Source organism: Pan troglodytes, chromosome 21, assembly GCF_028858775.2.
Source record: "Pan troglodytes isolate AG18354 chromosome 21, NHGRI_mPanTro3-v2.0_pri, whole genome shotgun sequence".
NCBI lineage: Eukaryota > Metazoa > Chordata > Mammalia > Primates > Hominidae > Pan > Pan troglodytes.
The window spans coordinates 51,194,486-51,215,220 of NC_072419.2; the positions used below are offsets into that span (position 1 = coordinate 51,194,486).

The following is a 20,735-nucleotide window of genomic DNA, read 5'->3' on the forward strand; positions in this document are numbered from 1 at the left end:
GGTTTACAGGCATGAGCCACCGTGCCCAGTCTTATTCTCTGATTCTCTCTTCCAGTGTTCTGTCTCCATAAATGGCCCCACCATTCTGTTGCAAAAGCCAAAATCAGAGGGTTTCCCCAGCCCTGCTGCCACACCACTTTCTCTCCTCCCATCTTCCAGAGAAAATCCACCAACATGACCTCCTACCAGATCCAAATCCACTACCACTACCTAGTGGAATAAATCCACTAATTTGAGCTAAGCTCAACCCCTGCGCTCACTGCCTTCTGCCAGTTAACTGCATTTACCCTGGCCCTCCCGCAGTCTGTCCTCCACCGTGCAGTCCTAAGGCTTCTTTCAAAATGCCTCTCTGATGTCTCATCCTTGCATAAATCCTGCAGTAGCTTCCCATCATTAGAATAAGGACTACTTTACACAGCCTAGGAGACCCTGCATGATCTGCTCTTTGCCCTGTCATTCCCACGTAACGGTGTTTTACCTTCTCTGGGAGTCGGGGTAGAATTCCATCACGACCATTAAGACAGTCACATTGACAGCTGTGTGTCCCTCTCCTAGAAACATTAACCTATGAGAAGCAGAAGTTTTATTCCTCAAAGCATCTCTGGAAAAGACTGAATGATGTTAAATTTCAAAGATGAGTGATGGGGATGAGGAAGCTTATGTTGTGTTCTTCAGACATTTTTGAAGTACAAAATGAGTAGTCTCTTCGGGTTGTGCCGGCCCCACCCTCTGTGTCTTCACTAGCAAATCAACTTGCTTGCCTTCTAGAGCTCAGAATGCTGTAAATCAGTTGTGACTGGATGTCACGAAACCTGCCTCACATCAGTCCTGCCTGCTTATGAGGCAATAAAAGGGGTACGGTGCCCCACTTTGAAACTGTCCCTTGACTGTGCCGATGGGGTTTGTCTGACTCTAACTCTGCTTCAGCCTGGATGTCTGTGATGGCTCAGACAACAGACTCATCCTTAAGAGAGCTCAGAGGTGGTGTGCTTAACGCCGAGTGCTGCCTAGCACTATGTGATGGGAGCCAAGGGATGATCAGACCCCTTTGTCTACTCTGCTCTGTGGAATCCTAAAACTCTACTTCCATTAGGTGAAAACCAGCCCAGGAAAGGGAGGCAGCCCTTGATTCTAGCTAGATCCTAGAGCACTCTCCAGCCTCACCCCATACCATGTTTTGTGAATTTCATCAGCCCTTTTAGGTCCCTGTACTCACTGGCCGTGCTCCCAATGAGGGCCTTACATGCCGTTCTGTCCACGGTGTTTCCCTCCCCTCTTCACTAGTTAACCTCCCCGTTTGGAACTCAATTCAAGCTTTACTTACTCAGGGACCCCCTTCCCTCCACTGCATCAAATTTCCCCTTTTAGGCAGGGAAATCACTGACGACTGCTTCACAACACTCAGGCAAGCTGCAATTTTACATGTGTGTGGTTGTCTGATTAACTTCTTGCCTTCCCACTGGACTACCAGCCCTCCGAGAGCAGGGGCTGTGTCTATTCACTGCTATCTATCTATCTATCTCCCTAGCACTATTCACAGTGCCTGGCCCATGCAGACATGTCAATAAATTTGTTCAACAAATGAATGAATGCCCAATAAGCAATAACTTTTATTATTACTACAGAGTTCCAGGTGCAAAGCTGAAAAGGCATAAATGAAAGCACAGCAGATATTGATGTAGAAGAAAGCTTTTTAATGCAACAGCTTAAAACACACAGTTCAACAAAATCAGTCAATTCAAATTAACTTCAACATATTACAAAGAACTATGAAGCCCGGAGAAGGCCACTGTTGGAACAAAAAGCCAAGTCCCTGCCCAGAAAGCATGGACACTGACCAAGGAGGCCTCTCGCCCCCTCCCACCTCTAGGAGGAGCGGCTACAATCACTGGGCTCTTTAAACAGCTTAGGTGCCTCTCTGCAGAAGGCAGCAGCACAGAGTCAAGGACAGCCATTCAAGGGTCAGGGCTCTGCCTTCCCACCAAAGGAGGGCCCGAACAGAAGGCACTGGGGCTCAGACACAGGAGACTGTGCAAGGACAGGACAGGGCAGGGACAGCAGCTGTACACCTGGAGAGACTGCAGCCCTGGAGAACCAGCTCAACAGGCTGCTTTGGATCAGGGCCTTAGGTTTATCCCCCTCCTTCCACCCCGGCCCAGGAGCTCAGGTTGTTCAGATGAACTGCAGTGAGTTGGGGTCTGGGGAAGCTACAAGGGCAGCACTCAGTCTGCAGCCCACTTGGGCAGGACAAAGCCAAATGCTTTGCTGATGAGGATCTGTTGGTGTGATCAGCTAGCTGGGCCGGGGGAATAGGGACAGAGCTTCAGCTTCACGCTCAGCTCTAGTGGGGACCTTTCTGGTGCAACAACCATGTCTGTGTTTGACTACACTGAGCTTAATTTGAACAAGCAAAGCCTCTTACAGGGTTGGAGGCCATCAAGGGATTGAGGAGGGGGCTTCAGAGCTCACTTGGGGCATGCTGGGTTTCAGGAGCGGGCACAGAGCAGGTGGCCCATGGCTTCTCTGGGTAAGGTCAGGCAGGGGTTCCAGTTGCCCTGTTGGGTTTTTAGTGTAGGTTCTGCTTCACTTCCTGCCGCAACTTCTGTGCAGGACCATTCCTAGGCTCAATCTGTAGGAGGTTGCTGATGTCTGCAAAGCTGGATTTATAGTCCTAATAGAAGAAAAGACAGGAGTGTGGGGGAAGGTTCCCGGACTGGGGTGGGGATAGCTGCTGAGGCAGCAAAGTGTTTTCAAACCCCAGCCCACAGGCCTGCTCTGAGTTATCCTGGGCCCAGGATGAGAAGGAAAAGCTGCAGATATTGTCTCAGCTTGGCTACACCCTGTAAATGGTGACACTGGCATAAATCTCTGTAGCTATGTTGGGAGCTTTTGGCCAGGATTTTTTTTTTACCTTGAGTGCTTTGTGGGCTTGAGCCCGTCTGTAGAATGCCTTCACGTTCTTTCCATCCAGCTTGAGGGCTTCTGTGCAGTCCTTCACTGCTTCTGTGTACTGCTTCAGGACCAAATAGCAGAGCGCTCTGAAGGGAAAGACCATTTCAGAGGTTTCAGTCACGTCTTATGGGCCACCCACATGCCACGCAGTAGTTTGAGAAGTGATCTCCAATTTGCTGAACACCTACTCTGTGCTGGTTACTTTATGTCTTCTTAAATCCTCACAACAATCCTAGCCCTTTTCATGGATGAAACATGCTGGCTCAGAAGGGTAAAGGAACTTGGGCCAGGTACCGCCAGTATTAAGGGGCAGATCCAGGATTCAAATAGGCGGGGGTTCGTTCATGGGACTCCAGATCCTGATCTCATCTAGTTCTATCATGCTGTACTGCACTCTCCTATACTGAGCTCTTTCAAGCAAAGAAAAGGTTTCCTGAAACTTTTCCCTTGACAGATTAAAAAATTATCTACTTTAAGGGGGAAAAAAAAACCCAACAACTACTGAACTCTAATGATATAATGCTGACATGGGGTGAAATGTAAAGACGTTTGCAATTTACTTTTAAGTGCATCAAACACAATAATACAGACCAACAGATGGCTAAATAGTGATAAGGCAATGTAATAATACTAATTGTAGAATTTAGATGGTAGGTATATGGGTGTTCAATGTACAAATCTTTCAACTTTCCTATATTTTGAACATTTTCATAATAAAATGTTGGAAAAAAGTTATGTGCATCCATACAATATATTCTGCATCTGTGGGTTCAAAAAAGTGCATGTGTGTATATATCTTCCTCATTCAGACCTAGTCCTTCTCTCCAAAGACAGTCACTAAAAACAAAACAGTCAGATGTCTGGGCGCTCATTACATAAGTTCATCTGTTCCACCTCACTGTTTTCAGTGGGTGCAGGGTATTCACTAAGTTGGATGTAGCATAATTTATCTTACCAATTTCCTATCAAAAGGTATTTTTCATTGTTTCCAGTTTGTAAATAAGTGATGCCATGATGAACATCCTTGTGCAAGGGACTGCTGTATCCAAAGATACATGCATTTTAAAACCTGACTGGCCAGGTGCAGTGGCTCATGCTTATAATCCCAGCACTTTGGGAGGCCAAGGTGGGAAGGTCACTTGAGCCCAGGAGTTTGAGACCAGCCTGGGCAACATAGGAAGACCCCATCTCTTAAACAAAACAAAACAAAAAAAGAAATAAAATCTGATTGTTACTGCCAAAATGCTTTCCAAAAAAGCTGAATAGTTATTGACAGAGCCTATTTTCCTACAACTGTACCAACTTTGGGTCTTAAATTTTAATGTATGCCAATATGGAATAAAACACTATCTCACTGCCTTAGTTGCTTAGTTGTGGGTAAAGCTGAACATCTTTAATAAGGGTTTTTAATCTTTTGAAATCAAACTTCTCTAACTTTAACGACTTCTGTAACATTTTTTTCCCTTCACTATCTTCCCCACTGCAAGACAGTTAATCCATGTGTTCTTCTAGAACTTAATGGTTTCGCTTTTTACATTCCAAACTGTGATCCACTCAGAACTTACTTTAAAATAAGAAGTAAGGTAGGATTCAAGTTTAACTCTAACCTGGCCAACCCAACACCTCTTATTAAATAATCTCTCTTTGCCCCAGACTTTATTATACACCAGATTCTCTCATGTCGTTGTTCTCATTTTTTTCTGACTTATCATGAATTTAAAGAAAATTCTACTAGTCCTTTGTGATTGCATGGAATTCATAAATTAACGGAGAGAAAAATCTTCTCCTTGTAACAACTTAAAAGACAGGCACAAATTCTTTGGCAATCCTCCACTGAGAGGCGGAGGTGTATCTGCTCTCTCTCTTTGAATTCAGGCAGGCTCTGTGACTGCTCTGACCAACAGAGGAAGGGACACGATGTGACTTCCAAGGTTAGGTCATAATAGGCCTTGCAGCTTCCACCTTGGTCTCTGGAAACACTCGCTCTTGGAGCCTTGAACTGACAGGGAAGAAGCCAACTACTCTGAGGCCACCACGCTCTCAGGAAGCTCACACCAGCACACATGAAAAGGCTGCTAAGAAAGTGGAAAGAGGTGCCAGCTTGCTCTAGCAGTTCCATCACCCAGCCATTTAAGTCAGGCAGCCCAGCTGCCAGACATTCGAGGAAGAAGGCTTTAGAGGATTCCAGCCCCAGCTACCATCTTGCTGACCCTGCATGAGAGACCCCAAATGAGAACTGCCCTTCCCTAATTCCTGACTCCACAAATTACAAGCAAAATAAAATGGTTGTTGTAAATCACCAAGTTTTAGAATAGTAGCCCGTTTTAAACTTTGAACACAGAAGAATTCCTTTTTTTTTTGGAGACAGGGTCTCACTCTGTCACCCAGGCTGGAGTGCAGTGGCATGATAACAGCTCACTGCAACCTCCGCCTCCTGGGTTCAAGCAATTCTCCCACTTCAGCCTCCCGAGTAGCTGGGATTACAGGTGCATGCCACCATGCCCAGCTAACTTTTGTATTTTTTGGTAGAGATGGGGTTTCACCATGTTGGCCAGCCTGGTCTCAAACTCCTGACCTCAAGCAATCTGCCCACCTCGGCCTCCCAAAGTGCTGGGATTACAGGCATGAGCCACCTCTAAACACAGAGGAATTCTAAGGAAACTAAAGTTTCCTCCCAATGGGCTTGGCAATTTAAAGAAATAGCCAAGTGTCTGGGAAGCAGAGGAACCACAGTGTATCGTGACTTCAGAATAGAAATGTGGTGATTAATAGGGTCATGTGAGACTTCTAAAGACTATATTTAAGATGAACAAAATGCATAACTTCAGGCAATAAAATAACCCCCCTTGACTTTTGGTAAATGAAGTGACTGTATCCAGTCAGAAGGGTTTTAATTACAAAGGGGTTGGGAAATAACACAAGTGAGTGAAAGGGAAATAAGCTTTGGAGTCACAAAGATCTGGCTTAAATCTCAGCCACCATGTACTAGTTGTTTAACTTTGTGGTCATTAATTCATCTTTCTGAGCCTGATTAGGTAACACAGGACAATGATCTAAGCTGAAGAACTGCTGTGAGTACAAGTGAGATTCTTATGACAGCTGTTTCAGGGCTGGCAAGTTGTAGGTGCTATGCACTCAGATGTCACCTGCACAAAGGGAGCCAAAGTAAGCCAAAGCCTGGGCATTGTGTCATTCAGATGGGCGTACATGAGGTGGAGCATTAGACTATGTCCAAGACGTTCCAGGACATGATAAAATGTTAGCCACAATGGCTGAAAATTCAGTTTTGTCATTAGTCCTCTAGATTAAATTATAAATCCAATGCAATCACAACCAAAAGCTGTCCAACAAGACATTTTTTGGAATTTGCCAAAATGATCCGAAGCTTTAGCTAGAAGAACAAACATGGGAAAATACTAGGAATGCTCTGATTAAGAAGAATGAAGAAAAGACCAGCCCTATAAGATATTATAAAGCAAAAGTAATTAAAACAGTGTGGCACAGACACCTGCATGAAGAACAGTATCTAAACAAGACAAAACACAGCTCCAAATACGGTAATGATCCAGAAAAATGAGTTAATGGAGGTGTCCAGCAGCATAAGGTAAGCAGTGTGAAAGAGGGCCCAGAGATAGAGGAGTTAGAAGATGCCACACAAATATGGAACAAATAGGCTGCAGGCTTCTTTTTCAAATTAGCCTGGCAAATTGAGGCCCCTCTGGTCCAATCAGCAATAAAACCACATAAAACCACAGGTGCAAAATTCCAAAATATAAGCTTTAAAACTACAAGTTATCTTTCCAACTCATTGGGCAGCAAAACCTGATCTGAACTGACATGAAGCTATTTAGTTTCTCTATTCCACCCCATGTGAACATGAAATTTTCAAGTTTCACTGGCAGAAATACTAATAATTAACTTCTGCAAGCTGCCCCAGACACTGCTGGGGTGTTACATAATTCAGACCATATTACCTCACTAAAATGGAAAACACTTTTTTTTTTGTGACAGAGTCTCGCTCTGTCACCCAGGCTGGAGTGCAGTGGCACAATCTTGGCTCACTGTAACCTCTGCCTCCTGGGTTCAAGTGATTCTCCTGCCTCAGCCTCCTGAGTAGCTGAGATCACAGGCATGTGCCACAGCGCCCAGCTGATTTTTTGTATTTTTAGTAGAGATGGGGTTTTGCCGTGTTGGCCAGGCTGGTCTCAAACTCCTGACCTCAAGTGATCCTCCCGGAGCCTCAGCCTCCCAAAGTGTTGGGATTACAGGCATTGAGCCACCGTGGCTGGAAAACACATTTTATCTCAAGAGTTTGGAATAAGGAACAATGTGTCTATATTAGATCCAAGATTTTTGAACTAGAGAGTGATATGTGTATGCTGGTAGGGAAGGATAAACAGATTTCTAACATTTTATAATGTTTTATACTAAGCATTTGGTTTTGATATGGTCTCTTGCTGAATGTTTCAAGCTTCTGAGAGTAAAAGTAACAGGAAGATCTTGTTGAAGTCAGATTCCAATTCTTGTGCCAACATTTACTGGCTGGCTGAGTTTAAGGCAAAACCCTTCCTTCTCTGAGCCTCAATTTTCTAAACACTAAAACAGAAAGACCACCTATACGAGCATTGTTGGAGAACAGTCACTCCTACACAGTGAAGGGACCGCACCCTGGCTCCCAGGTTCTCAGTCAGTGGTCACTGACGGCAGCTCCTGGTGCAGGACTTTCTACAGGCCCACAAGTCTAACCTTTCAGGCTAGACTGTACCCATCCTTCCTGCTGTCATGCCAGGCAATGGTTACTTCACATTTTGGCTTCTGGGCCAGTACTCTCAGACAGAAATGGTGCCAGAATTTCTAACAGGAGGGTCTTGGAGAAGGGTAGGGAGCAGCGTAGCGTGGTGGGGTGGACAGGCTAAGAGACTTGTGTTAGGGTTGTGTTTGCAGAGCAGGCACACTGCTTTTAGTTACATTGCATGCTTATGAAAATTCTGGGGACGGGGGCCAACAAAGCCCAGGCTACCATTTGGCATCCCTCAGTTTCTACCCTTTTGAGAGAATGAATGCCACTGGTCATGGCTAGCTCACAACGTGGATGCATGTTTTCAGCCATAACATACTTGACTAAATGCTAGGGATGAAGGGCCCATTGCAGTCCAAGAGAAGACTATGGAACAAATGTCCTGAAATGCCCCAGGCCAGCAGCTGTATAGGAGATACCTGTTGCTGTACGTGGCAGATTCCAGGTTACTACACAAGAGGCTTTCACTGTACTTCTCAATAGCTTTCTTATGGTTTCCCTTCTTTACAAGCTCATTGCCTTCTTCCTTCAGAACTCTGGCTTTCTCCACATCCCCAGCAGAAGGCACTAGATACAAATTCAGAAGAGGAAAAAAACCATGGAGCAGCACCCAACTGAGATCAGTGAGGTCTCTTCAGCATCGTCCCTTCCAAACTGACTACAATCCTCTCTCCCAGAGATTTCCTCCCCTGTTGTAAATCATCCTTCCTGATTAATGACTTCCCCCAATTAATAGCTTCTGGGCAATTCAACAGTTTTTCATCAAGAAGTTGGGGAATCCTGATATAAAAACATTTTTGCATGCACATAAAAATATATAAATGATAAAAAGCAACCCAGGTTCTAGCCTTGGCACTGCCTCTTGGTAGCTGGAAGATCTTGTGTGACCTACCTAACTTTTGGACCTCAATTTCCTCACCAATAAAATAGGGCAATACTAATTCCACAGATGGCTATTTTCAGGGTCAAATCTGAGAGTATGTAAGAAAGTACGGAACACACTATAAACTTAAAGCAGGACAATAAGTAAATAAATACTAATAAACAAATATCTGGTAAAGAAAAGGTATAGCTTCTGGGCTATGAGAAAAGGGGAGAAGAGCCTGCTATTCCTCATTTCTGGTTTGGGCTGAGCCTGTGAGTATCCTCCCTCATCTAACACATGCAGCTCTGCTCCAGCCTTCAAGGAGAGGAAGCAGAGGGAACATGGTGAAATCCAAGCTGCTCAACTTGGTGTTCAGGCCCTTCACTGCTTGGCCCCAATTAATTATTCCAGCCTCTGCTCCATATCATCTGCTTTTCAAAATTTTTTAAAACTATCTTTATAAAATACTAAATATTTATGACCAGGGTAAGATTATAGGTTTACACCCTGAATTCATTGCCTGGTTTAAGAAAAAGAACATAACTAGGACCTTTGAAGTCCTGGGGGACCTTCCTCAATTCAATCCACTGCTGGAGGAAACTATTATCCCCAATTCTGTGCTTCTTCCCCACCTTTTTAAACAGTATAACTATATACAACAGTACCCACAGATCATTTGCTGTTTACTTTGTTTTTGAACTTCATACAGAAGAATAAGTCTGTGTATTCTTTTATGACTTGGTTTTTCTTTTTCCCCTTAATGTTATATTCCTGAGATGCACAGACCTGCAGCTCCTTCATTTTCATTGCTGCAATACCAAAGCTGAATTGTCCATTCTCCCATTTATGGAGATCTGGGTTATCTCCAGTTGTTTTTTTGCTATTACAGTCTTCTACGAACATTTGTGGGTACATCTCCCTGTGCACATGCACACAGGTTTCTCTCGAAGTAGGGCTTCAGCTTCACTGGCACCCTGCAACACACCACTCTGCAGTCATCCTTATTCCTACTGTTCCCCCCATGCGCTTTCATTCTCCAACTCTCTCCACTGTCTCTGCCAAGGATTCTCCTTCCTTCCCACCTGATGACCTTCTTCAAGGTCCAGCTCAAGGCTCCACCTCCATTGCCACCCCTTCTGAGTCTTTCCCTGACTCCCTCATGCACTTAAGTCAGTTTCTATCCTGAAATCCTCAAACACTAAGACTCTAAAGCACATGTTCCTCCTCCTTGTGTTTTAAGACACTGTTTACATGTCTCAGTCCCTCAACTGAGGGAGAGTTCCCTGAGGGCCAAGACTGTCCTCTGTGTCACACTGCTTAGCATACACATGGCTTGGAACACATGGCTCAGTGACCCTGAAAGAATGAAATCAATGGTAGGTGCACTCATTGAAAGAATGAAATCAATGGTAGGTGCACTCATTGAAAGAATGAAATCAATGGTAGGTGCACTGATGCCATCAGGTTCATTAGCACCGCACATTTTCATCCTAGAGAAGAGTGGGGAACACTTACCAGGCTCCCACAAACCAGAGTGAATGCTACCCATGACCAGAGAGGCGTTCTCCTGTAGAAGGTGAGTAACTCTTGTCCTCCCCTAAAACCTATAGGTCACTTACACATGGCAGGGCTCCACCTCTGATCCCTTCTGCACCTCTAGCCTGAATCCCTAGCTTGCTGGGCTGGGACCATTCCCCTGGAGCATTAAAAGAGCTTCCTAGTGCCTGACAAATGGCCTCTTCATTTCATACAGTTGAGGTGAGGAATCTCCTGTTTTTGGCTGCTTGGATCTCCTTTCTCTTCTTCATGCTTCTCCAGGGATTCACACAGTGTACATGCTCCTGGGAAGCATCACCCTCTAGTTCTGGAGGTGGGGCAGGTGCCTCAGGGTGACCTAATCACAAAATCTCATCCGCCGGTTATGGTGTGTACTTCAGGGAATGGCCTGTGACCATGAAGACCAGAATAGATTGAGAAAACGATTGAGAAAATATGTGAGCTAGAGTTTTTTGGGGGAAAAAAATCCTATCTTTTCCTAGTGAGCTATCAGAGAAAGACTTTCTTTCTCTGGGTCATTAGGCATGGGGTATGGATGTGAGGCCGGGAACTGCTACAGCTATTTTGCTACTAGGAGGGAAGCTTGCCAAAGACAAAGCTGACGCACAACAGAAAATAAAGCTGTGATAAGTACAGAAAAATGGAGTTAGTCTGTTAATATACTGAGCTGCTGGAGCAAACCTTGCCTGAATTCTCTCTGGATTTTTCAGTTTTATGAGCCAATAAATTCCCTATACTATGTTTACCATGTTGAGCTTTCTGTTTTTGCAACCAAAAACATCCTAAGTACTACATCCCAAGTGCTACCAGAGGAAAGAGAAGGGAACTCACACTGCATGCCTATGTGCCAGGCTGGGAGTTTTACATGTCTTATGTCATTCAGTCCTCATGGTTGTGAGGAAGACTTTATCATCACCCTCACTATACAGCTGAGAAAACAATCTCTAAGAGGTGAAGACTTGTATTTTGTTTTATACTTTGTTCCTAAGATTATTTTTATAACTCAGCTAAACAATGCCAATTTTTGCAGGACTACTCTAAAGAAAATGGATAGTGGGAGATTGCAAGACTCTGGGCAGGGAGTCACAGCTCACCTCTGTTCTTTGTAGCTGTGGTTTCTTTGGATTTGCTTTTAGCCATCTCTTTGTGGTTCTCCGAAGGCAAGGAATTCCACCTCTTCTGAGCTGAAACAGGCACCAAGGGGATTGAGGGCAGCTTCAGGCGCCACTCAGGCCCAAGCGAGTCCATGAGAGCTCTGGTCATTCTGGAAAAGAAGGCAGGATTGCAGAGAGGTTTCCAGCTGGGTCAAGAAGATATTTCTCCTTTCACACACCCATGGGAGGTAGGCCTTTTCAGAAGAGCCAGAGCTGCCACCCTCCCCCTGGTCGGAACCACCTCTTTAGCTCCTCCAACACGTGCAATACAGGAACCCATAAACACCATCTCAGATCAGTCCCCATGACATTCCTTGAGCTTGGTCAAACTATGTTACCTTTAAAGTGGTGATCTGTTGCTTGTTAAGGATACTTAAACCATGATCCAAAAAGACTATAGTTTCTCCAAGAAAGAATCATACATTTTGTTTCATATTTTATCAATGAATCACGTACACAACCATGCAAGCACCTGACATTTGTTTAATGCTCAGGCTTTTTAAAAAATGCAAAGCTTATGTCATTCTCAAATCTTACAACTCCTCAGGGGTTCCCAATTCCCTAGGCTAATGTGGCATGTGAGATCTGGTCCCCACCCCTTCCTGTCCCCCTTCACTGTGAGCCACATTCTCTTCTGATCCTTCTGTTCAAGACTTTGCACATGCTTTTTCCTCTACCCAGAACAACCATTTTCATTTTGGAAAAAGATTGCCACCTTCCAGGCCCGGCTAACTCCAACTTATTCTTTAGATTTCAGCTTAAAATGCCACCCAGAGACCAAGTTCATTCTGTCAACTGATCTCCAGCACCTGGTATGTCACCTAGCAACCACCAAGGCCCAATCAGTTACGTGTTGAATGAGTGAATAATGCTAACTGTGTACTTTTTCTGCTCCTACAACCACGTTTCCTATATTACAAGAATAAAATCCACAGACTATATCACTACAAATTCCAAGATGTCTCTGGCTAGGCTGTTTTCCTGGCGGCCAAGCTATTTCAAACCTCTGCTCTCCTCAAACCTGTTCCCTGGCCCTTCCCCTTTTTTAGAGCAAACTTCCTCATACCCCAAATACAAACCTACCTGCCTGGGTGCCCAATCCTTCCTATTTCTCTCCTGTCACAACAGAAGAGACAATGGGACCAATCCACCCACCTAAGCTCTGGATCCCATCTCCTCTTGCCTCTTTCAGGGACCACACCCAGGCAGCACCTCCCTCTCCCACATCTTCATCCTTCCTCTCTACTAACTCCAACCGTCAGCATTTAAGTCCCTTTAACTCTTTCCTCACCTAATAAAACCATACTGGACACCCCTTGCCATCACAGGTATACTCCCCAGCTTCTCTTCAAGCCTGACTTTCTGAAAGCATTGCCCTCTGGCTCCTGATCCCACTGACCAGCTTCCATCAGAGCCACCGGTGACTTCATTGCCAAACCTTTAATGTAAGCTCCTTGGAACACCTGACACTAATGATGTCTCCATCTTTCTTGAAATACTCCTTCCCTTGGGACATCAATGCCCTGTTTCCTCTCACCTCTCCAGCTGCTGTTCCTCTGTAAGTCCCTCAAATGCTGGAGTTTCTCAAAGCTCCATCCTCTTCACACTAGCTGTGATGTTCTTTTTCTTTCTCACAGCCCTAATCCACCTCTGCGCTGATGACCCTCAAATCCTTATGTCTGGCCTGTATTTTCTTCCTTTGTTCCATGTAAATACCCAACCGTCTTACTTAGATCTCTAGTCTTATGTCCCACAGTCACCTCCGACTGAATGTCAATAATCTGAGTGTCTTCTTCTATTCCTCCCTTCTCGATACCCCGCAACCACTAAAGCTTGTTGATATACTTCCTACATGTCCCCTGACTGGTCCCATTGTTTTCTCTCCACCCTCTCCCCTGGATTGCTGCATGACTCCTTTCTATTCTGTTGCCCTTCATATCATCCCTCAACATGGCAGCAAAGAGCTTTTCTCTAAAATACAAATCTGCTCATGTTGCTCCACTGCTAAAGACCTTTTCATAAAGGCTGACTTGCTCAGGATTAAGTCCAAGCCCTGAACCCTGGGTCTTGTGTGACTTGGCCTCACCAACCTGTCCCAAGCTGAGCTCCTGCCTGCAGCACCATGTGAAACCGACTTCTTACAATTCCTGTGATCTGTCACACTTGCTCACCTTTGCACACGCTGCTCTGTCTTCTGGCTAACCCCCTACCCCATATCTCTCATTCTTAGCTCACCTCCTCTGAAAAGCTCTCTCTGGCCTCCCCCTCTCCCTCTCAGCTAGCTAGGTGGCTCCTTTCTGGCCTCAGAGCCCCCTGTGCTGCCTCCTACCATGGCGCTTATCATGTTGTATTGTGCTTGCCTATTACTGACTGGTGTCTTCCTTGAGACCGGGACCTCTATGACGGCAGGAAGAGGTATGTCTCAGTCATCAGCCCAGGTCCTAGAGCAAAGTCTGTCACATAATTGGTAGATTTTGTGGAATCAGATAAATTAAAAAGGAGGCAAAGAGAAAACAAAGAATGCTGGCAGACAAGTCAAGCCAGAAATAAAGCACTAAATACATACCATGAAGTCCCTGTTAAGGGTTTGCTATTAGTGCAGTGTTTGGCTTTCTAGCCGCACACGCAGAGGGGAAACATGATCAGTTATACAAATGACAATATCCATGAGATAAAAGCCAATAACTGCTCAGAGACCAGAAAGGAATTGCACCTGGGGAACCTCTTGGATTGGCACAGTGCAATATACTGAACCATGTCCACAAACCATATCCTTTTAGGCTTGTCATAGCTGCTTGGGCTTGTGTCTTATTCTTCCAATTAGCGTTAGCGCTTTGAAGGTAAGTGGGGTCTGTATCTCTTTCTCATTTTGGTATCCCCCACTGAACCGGGCACAACACCTTAAAGTGTACAATAAATATTACTGTGTACATAGATACTGTGAGGCACATGTAGGCAAATATCAATCAATCAATCTTAGTAATTGACTCCCTGAAAACCTGCTAAATAAAAAAGCAGATTTTCCTTTCTCAGCTTCCCCTACATGCCCATCGGGAGTTTTCTAAGTGTAGCCAAAGGGATCCCCTCAGAAGACAGACAAGGCAATGGCCCGCAGCCAATCAAGAAGGACAGGGAGTTGCCGTGGAGACCACCTGCTGGCAATGGAGCTCACCTGTTGATGCCTTCTACGGCTGACGTCACATTATCATCAATCTGCAGCACAGTCTTATAGTCAACATAGGCCATAGGGTACTTCTCCAGAGCCTCATAAGCAGATGCTCGCCGCAGCAGGGGCTTAATGCTGAAGGGAACCAAGGCCAGTGCTCTAGAATAGGAGGCAAAAATGTCAACTGGCTGGCTGCTGAGCCACCAGGGTTTCCCTACAGTTTCTTCCAGGCAGGGTTATCTGGAGCACTCAGCGTACAGGAAGTAATTTCTGGCTGAGAGACATGGCTAAAAACGCCAAACCTCAGAACAGGGATTTTTCAACGTAGACTGAAGTGAGGAGGAGAAAGAAGGCAGAGAAACATGAATTTTGTTAAATGTGTGTGCACATGCATCAATTTTCATAGTTTCAGTTCCCCCAAAATCAAGAACAAAAGCCTCATGGCTTTCATGCTATTATGTTTTTTTACAGTTGTGGTCTAGTGGGAATAACAAACAAGCTTTGGAGTCAGATGGGGTGGTGTCTGAATTCCACCTCTGCTGCTAACTATGTGACCCAGGTAAATCACTTTACTGCCCCAACCCTCAGCAACCAAGTTCTGGCCTGGGACACATGGTAACCGTACCCCACAGATTGGCTGTGAACACTCAAAGAGGGAAATCTGGCACAAGGCATGGCACAAATTAATTCAGCACAGGCTCTGTGAGTATGCTCACACCCCTCCTGCTCTCCTGGCTATCACCAGGGCATGAATCTAAAGCAATGTCAGAGGACATCAGATCTGAGAACACATTTCAGGTAAATGTGAGAGTTTAATGATGATAAAAGAATATTAGACTGGCTTGAAGAAAAAGAGATATGAAACATTGTTCAGTGTCCTCTAAAACTGGTCATTCATGAATACCATTTTTTTCCTTTCTCCTTCTGAGACAATCTATTAACCTCTATTCCTCCTTCTTTCCTTCGCTCCCTTCCCCTCACATACTCCCATCCCAGAAAAGCACCTGGGCAAGCCAGTTACTGGTCTGCCACTCCACCTTATTCCCAGGTTTCAAATTGCACAAAGACTTCACGGCCTGCTTCTAACTGCCCATCCCACTCCTTTTTCGGCAGCAGAGCCAAGACTCCAAAGATGCAAGTCACAGGCCATAAGGACCAAATAGAGACTCCCATTCTCAGTGACCTGGTGAAACTCAGTGACACTTTCTTAATATCTGTCCCAGATGTAATTGATGGGATCCTTCCAAAGAAGAAACAAGCCAGATTAACCCAGCCTCCTCTTCTGAGACCCTCAGGCATCCCAAAATTACCCTTGGCCACTTACGAAGTGCAATCTTTGATGCAGTCTCTGCAGTTTCCATCCTTCAAGTGACATGCTGCTCGGTTGGAGTAGAGAACACTTTCTTCTTCTGGGTCTGAAGAACCTGCCCAGGTAGAGTGGGAAGATGATCAGTTTGGAAAATGGGTGCCTCAGGGCATTAGGATACATTTCAAACTCAGAGCTCTTTGGGCTTTGTGTTAAGGCGGTAGAGATAACTATAACCTGTTCAGGCTTGTTGGTCCGCTGGGCTGGTGTGTTTGTCATTCTTATGTGACAGAAGGACACTGCGCTTTTTGCCATTCAAAGGGAACCAAGTATTTCCTCATTCACTCATTCCAGCACTGAACTTGATAACAGACAAAAGATAAACATGAAATAGCTAGCTTCTGCCTCAAAGAAATCCATGCTGTAACTACTTGGGTTTGGGTGGGTAAGTGGATGGATAGGTGTGTATTTTATTACAAAAAGCATTTAAATCCAAGAAAGAAAGAAAAAAAGAAAAAAGAAAGGGAGGGAGGGAGGGAACAAGATGATAAACGCATGATAAATGGATTGACCAAAAGTTGTAGGGGCACAAAACACCCATGAAAGACATGAGACTAGTTTTACCTGGTCAAGCCAGAAAGGACTTTGTCAGGGAAATGATAATTGAGCTGGGTGTGATGGGAGTACAGAGAACTTAATCAGGAAAAAGCCTTAAGCTACCCCATGGGGAGAATTATTAGACATTCTTCTAAGGCAGTCCTTACCCTCAGGAATCGCAGAGGCTCAAGTCCTTCACTGTGGCCACAATGATCTTTATTTATGTATTTTTTTTTGAGACAGAGTCCTGCTCTGTTGCCCAGGCTGGAGTGCAGTGGAGCGATCTCCGCTCACTGCAACTTCACCTCCTGGGTTCAAGCAATTCTCCTGCCTCAGCCTCAGCCTCCTGAGTAGCTGGGATTACAGGCACTCGCCACCACGCCTGGTAGAGACAGGGTTTCACCATGTTGGCCAAGCTGGTCTTGAACTCCTGACCTCAGGCAATCCGCCTGCCTCGGCCTCCCAAAGTACTGGGATTACAGACGTGAGCCACCGTGCCCAACCAACAATGATCTTTATTTTTAAAGATAATTTTCAACCACTTCATACCCACTAGTGTGGGCCATAATTTTAAAAAGAATTGAAAACAGGGTCTCTTTTTGAAAATTTTGAAACATACAGAAAACCATTATCTCAGAATCCACCACAAGATTTAGCACATGTTATATTAGTTCCCAACTTTTTTAATTTTTAGAGACAGGGTCTCCCTCTGTTGCCCAGGCTGGAGTGTAGTGGCACAATCATAGCTCACTGCAGCCTCAAACTCTTGGGCTCAAGTGATCTTCCCAGCTCAGCCTACCAAGCAGATAGGACTACAGGTGTGTACCACCAAGCCCAGTTAATTTTTAAAGTTTTTGTAGAGACAGAGTCCCACTGTGTTGCCCAGGTTGGGCTTGAATGCCTAGCCTCAAGTGATCCTCCTGCTTTGGCCTCCCAAAGTGTTGGGATTATAGGCATGAGCCATAGCACCCAGCCCTTAAAAATTTTTTTGATAAGCTAAAACTCCAGCCATCCCCATCCTTATCCCTGTGCTCCCTCCCCAGACTCACAGAGGCCAGTACAATCCTGAAGTTGGTATGTAACATTTTCAAGCATGTTCTACATTTATATATGTGTGTGTGTGTGTGTGTGTGTGTGAGAACAGGAAAGATACCATTTTATGTCTATTAAAACATTTCCTAAGAGGCATCATATTGCCTATCCTTCTGCAACTTATTTTTTTCACTAAGTATCCTGTTGCCATGTTGATATTTGATATCTTTCATTCAATACCAACAATAACAAGCGTTTTCCCCTCTTGTTTTGCCAGGCCTAGAGACGGAAAGTACAAAGACTAGTAAAATACATCCTTGCCCTTAAGGAGCTAAGTACCCAAAACCTGTAATCCATCTTGAGTCACCAGAGTACGGTTGCTCAGAAACAGCAGTGGTGCGGTGGAAAGGGCATTCACCCTGCAATCCTGACAAGTCACTCCATCCCTCTGATCATGCGTGCCCACCTACCACATGAGGATATCACTTCATAGACTTGCTGGAAGGGTTCATTGTGTTAGCCTGTTCCCTGAGCTCTCTTCGTGATCAAGAAGACTGATCAGATAAATCAAGAGACTTGCCCAAAATTACCTAGGAAATCTGTAGCAGCAGCAGAACCAAACTCCGCTCCTTGCTAAATCTAGATACCAGGCTAGCTTTTCTATGGACCCAGAATTAACCCATACAAATGTACAAGCTTTTCCAGACCAGCTGGGGTGAGATGAATGAAAATGGCAGCAACATCAATACCTCAGCTTCCTCAGCAACTTCATCAAGTAAGGCTGCCATGAGGAAGTGGGCCTAAAGGAGAGTTTTCTAGAACAAAGAAGGGGGCAAAGGAGTGGCTTGAAACTGCAAAAAGTGCAGACAAAAAAAAAAAAAAAAGAATGAAATCTGGAGAGGATGTGAGGAGAGGTCTAGCAAAATGATTAAAAATTTGGACTTAGCATCAAAATCAAACAGATCCATATTCAAATCGTGGCTCTTCCATGTCTTCACTGTGTAACCCCGAGGGAGCCAATTTAACTCTCTTGGACTCCTCCTTTCTAAGCATTTTATCCACAGGGCCATAATAAAGATCAAAGGAGATCGTGTCTAAAATGTCTAGCACATGGTAAAGCACTCAACAGATGCTAGCCAAGAAAAGGAAAAAAAGGAAGGCGGCAAAGGGAAATAGGTACTGAACGGTGACTCACAGAAACCAGGATCCAAGGCTCCTTTCAAAAGTCAAGGCTTTAACCAATGAGGGTTTCTGATTAAGTCACCCTGGAGAAGGGGCTTTGGGCAAAGGTCTGCGGTATGCTGACGAAAGCTGGACGCTGGGAGAACTGGTAAGAATATGCTATTCTTCTGTTTCAAACTCTCCAGTAGCTTCCCATCCAGCAGCTTTCATGCCAAGCTTCCAGTTTGGCATGAAATCCGAACTCCTTAGCAGAGTTTACAACACCTCCACAATAAATAAGGGTCTGCCTTCCTAACTGACCTCATGTCTTCCTATTCCCTGCCCTGGCTCACTATGCTTTGACCCCTGAAACACACCATGTTTATATCGTCTTGGAGGGGGGGCCTTTCTCATTGCAGTTCACTTCAGGACCGAAAACCTTGTGCGCTTGGCTTCTCATCATTTAGACATCACCTCAAATATCACTTCTTTACAGATGTTGCCCTTGATCTCCCACTCCAGTCAACTCTATCACATCACCCTATTTGTCTTCTTCCTAACCCTGATTATCCCACAGGTCTCGTTTACTTACTGACTCGCTTAAGACTCACGCCCTCCCCACCGCCCCAAGAATGCGCTGTCCTTGAGAGAAGGGACTTTTTGTGTCTTGTTACACAGGCGGTATATAACAGCTACTCAACAAATACTAACTGAAAAATGAATTGCTGCGGGGCAGGAGGGTTTAGTTTTCTTCTCAGGGCTCAGAACGAGGCCTAAATAACTTAGGATGGGGGCCGACAGGGCGGTTAACAAGCAGGTGGAAAGAAAGGGCAGAGGAAGTTTCTGGTAGGATGCCGGAGGCGGAAGGGGCTGGAAGGGTGGGAGGGCCTAGCAGGACTGCTGGCCGCCGCGCGAGGCCCGGGCGGTGGTTGCGGGGGTTGGAGGAGCAGGCCCGGAGGTGAGATGGGGGCCGGGGTCGTACCTTGCGCCTGCAGCACCCGCAGCGCGCGGCCGTAGAGCGCGGAGGCCTCGGCGTACTGGCCGTTGCGGAAACTCTCATTGCCGGCGGCGCGGAGCTCCTCCACAGAGTCTGGGAATTTGGGGGCCATCCCGTGGCCAGGCCGGCGAGTTGGGAGCTCCTTCCTTCCTCCCCCGTGTGGTGCGGCACACCGTCCGGGCGCAAGCGCCGGCGGCGAATATCTCCGCCCAACAGCGAACCCGCGGCGAGGGGGCGGGTCGGGGGCGGGGCCTGCGAGACCTGGAGGCCCGGAGCGTCCCGCCCTCTGCGCGTGCTCGGTTTGGAACTTAGGCTCCCTTGCACGCGGGGCGGCAGCATGCTCTGGGCTCCCTGAGTTGCTAGAACGCCGTGGATGACGCAGGGAAGGAGGCTGGCCCCGCTATCAGGGAGATTATGTCCTAGTGGGGTCCCCACAGGCAATTAACTGATAAGCAAACGAAGACTCTAATTTCATGTGATTAGGAAAACAATTTCATGTGTAAGGAAAACAAAACAGGATAATGCAATGGAAAGTGACCACGTGTGGGCTATTTTAAATAAAGGGATGAAGGAAGGCCTTTCTCAGGGGGTAATAGTTGAGCTGAGACCAGACAAGATTTAGGGAATGCTGTTCCAGCCAGAGGGATGGTAAGTGCAAAGGTTCCAAGGCTAGAAAGTACCTGGTACCTAGTGCTCTATAGATATTTATTTAATAAATTAATGCACAGGTGGATTGATGGTGTCAAAGTCAACATATAGAGATGAATCTCTAAAGTTTAAATATTTTATTTGGGAATCAAGAATTGCAATTCAGGGCTTACACACAGACCAGGTTGTCTTTGGTATGTCAGAAGAACAAAGAGAAGGTTTGGAGATTTTTATAAAACAGAAATGTTACATATTGCTCTTCAAGGAAGTTTACAGGCACTAGTAAAGTGGGGGTTTATCAGCTTCTTGGGGGGCTGGCAAGCTTTGATTGGTAAGTGATAGTGGTGGATAAAACTCAGAATTGTAGCAGGCTGTTTCAGTAGCTATTAGATAAAACTGGTTTTAGGTTACAGCAGGCAGTTTTAGCAGCCAGGCTTGCAAAAAATTACTTTTTTGGAGCAATGTTATATGCCCTGAGTATTTGTTCCCCTGGCTTTTCAAT

General features: G+C 45.4%; 1 protein-coding gene and 1 long non-coding RNA gene across 2 annotated transcripts; one reads left to right on the forward strand and one right to left on the reverse strand.

Annotated features, from left to right (window-relative positions):
- Positions 1–1,586: 1,586 nt before the first annotated feature.
- TOMM34 (translocase of outer mitochondrial membrane 34) lies at positions 1,587–19,786 on the reverse strand. The gene is given in 7 exon segments (NM_001246399.1): positions 1,587–2,671; positions 2,912–3,038; positions 8,170–8,317; positions 11,267–11,436; positions 14,499–14,651; positions 15,817–15,916; positions 19,571–19,786. Coding segments are annotated over 7 exon segments (930 nt in total). The 5' UTR covers positions 19,698–19,786; the 3' UTR covers positions 1,587–2,566.
- On the forward strand, positions 11,377–15,786 carry LOC134809175 (uncharacterized). Its single transcript, XR_010154248.1, has 3 exons — positions 11,377–11,514; positions 12,077–12,138; positions 15,716–15,786. It is a non-coding gene; the product is annotated as an uncharacterized LOC134809175 (long non-coding RNA).
- Positions 19,787–20,735: the final 949 nt, after the last annotated feature.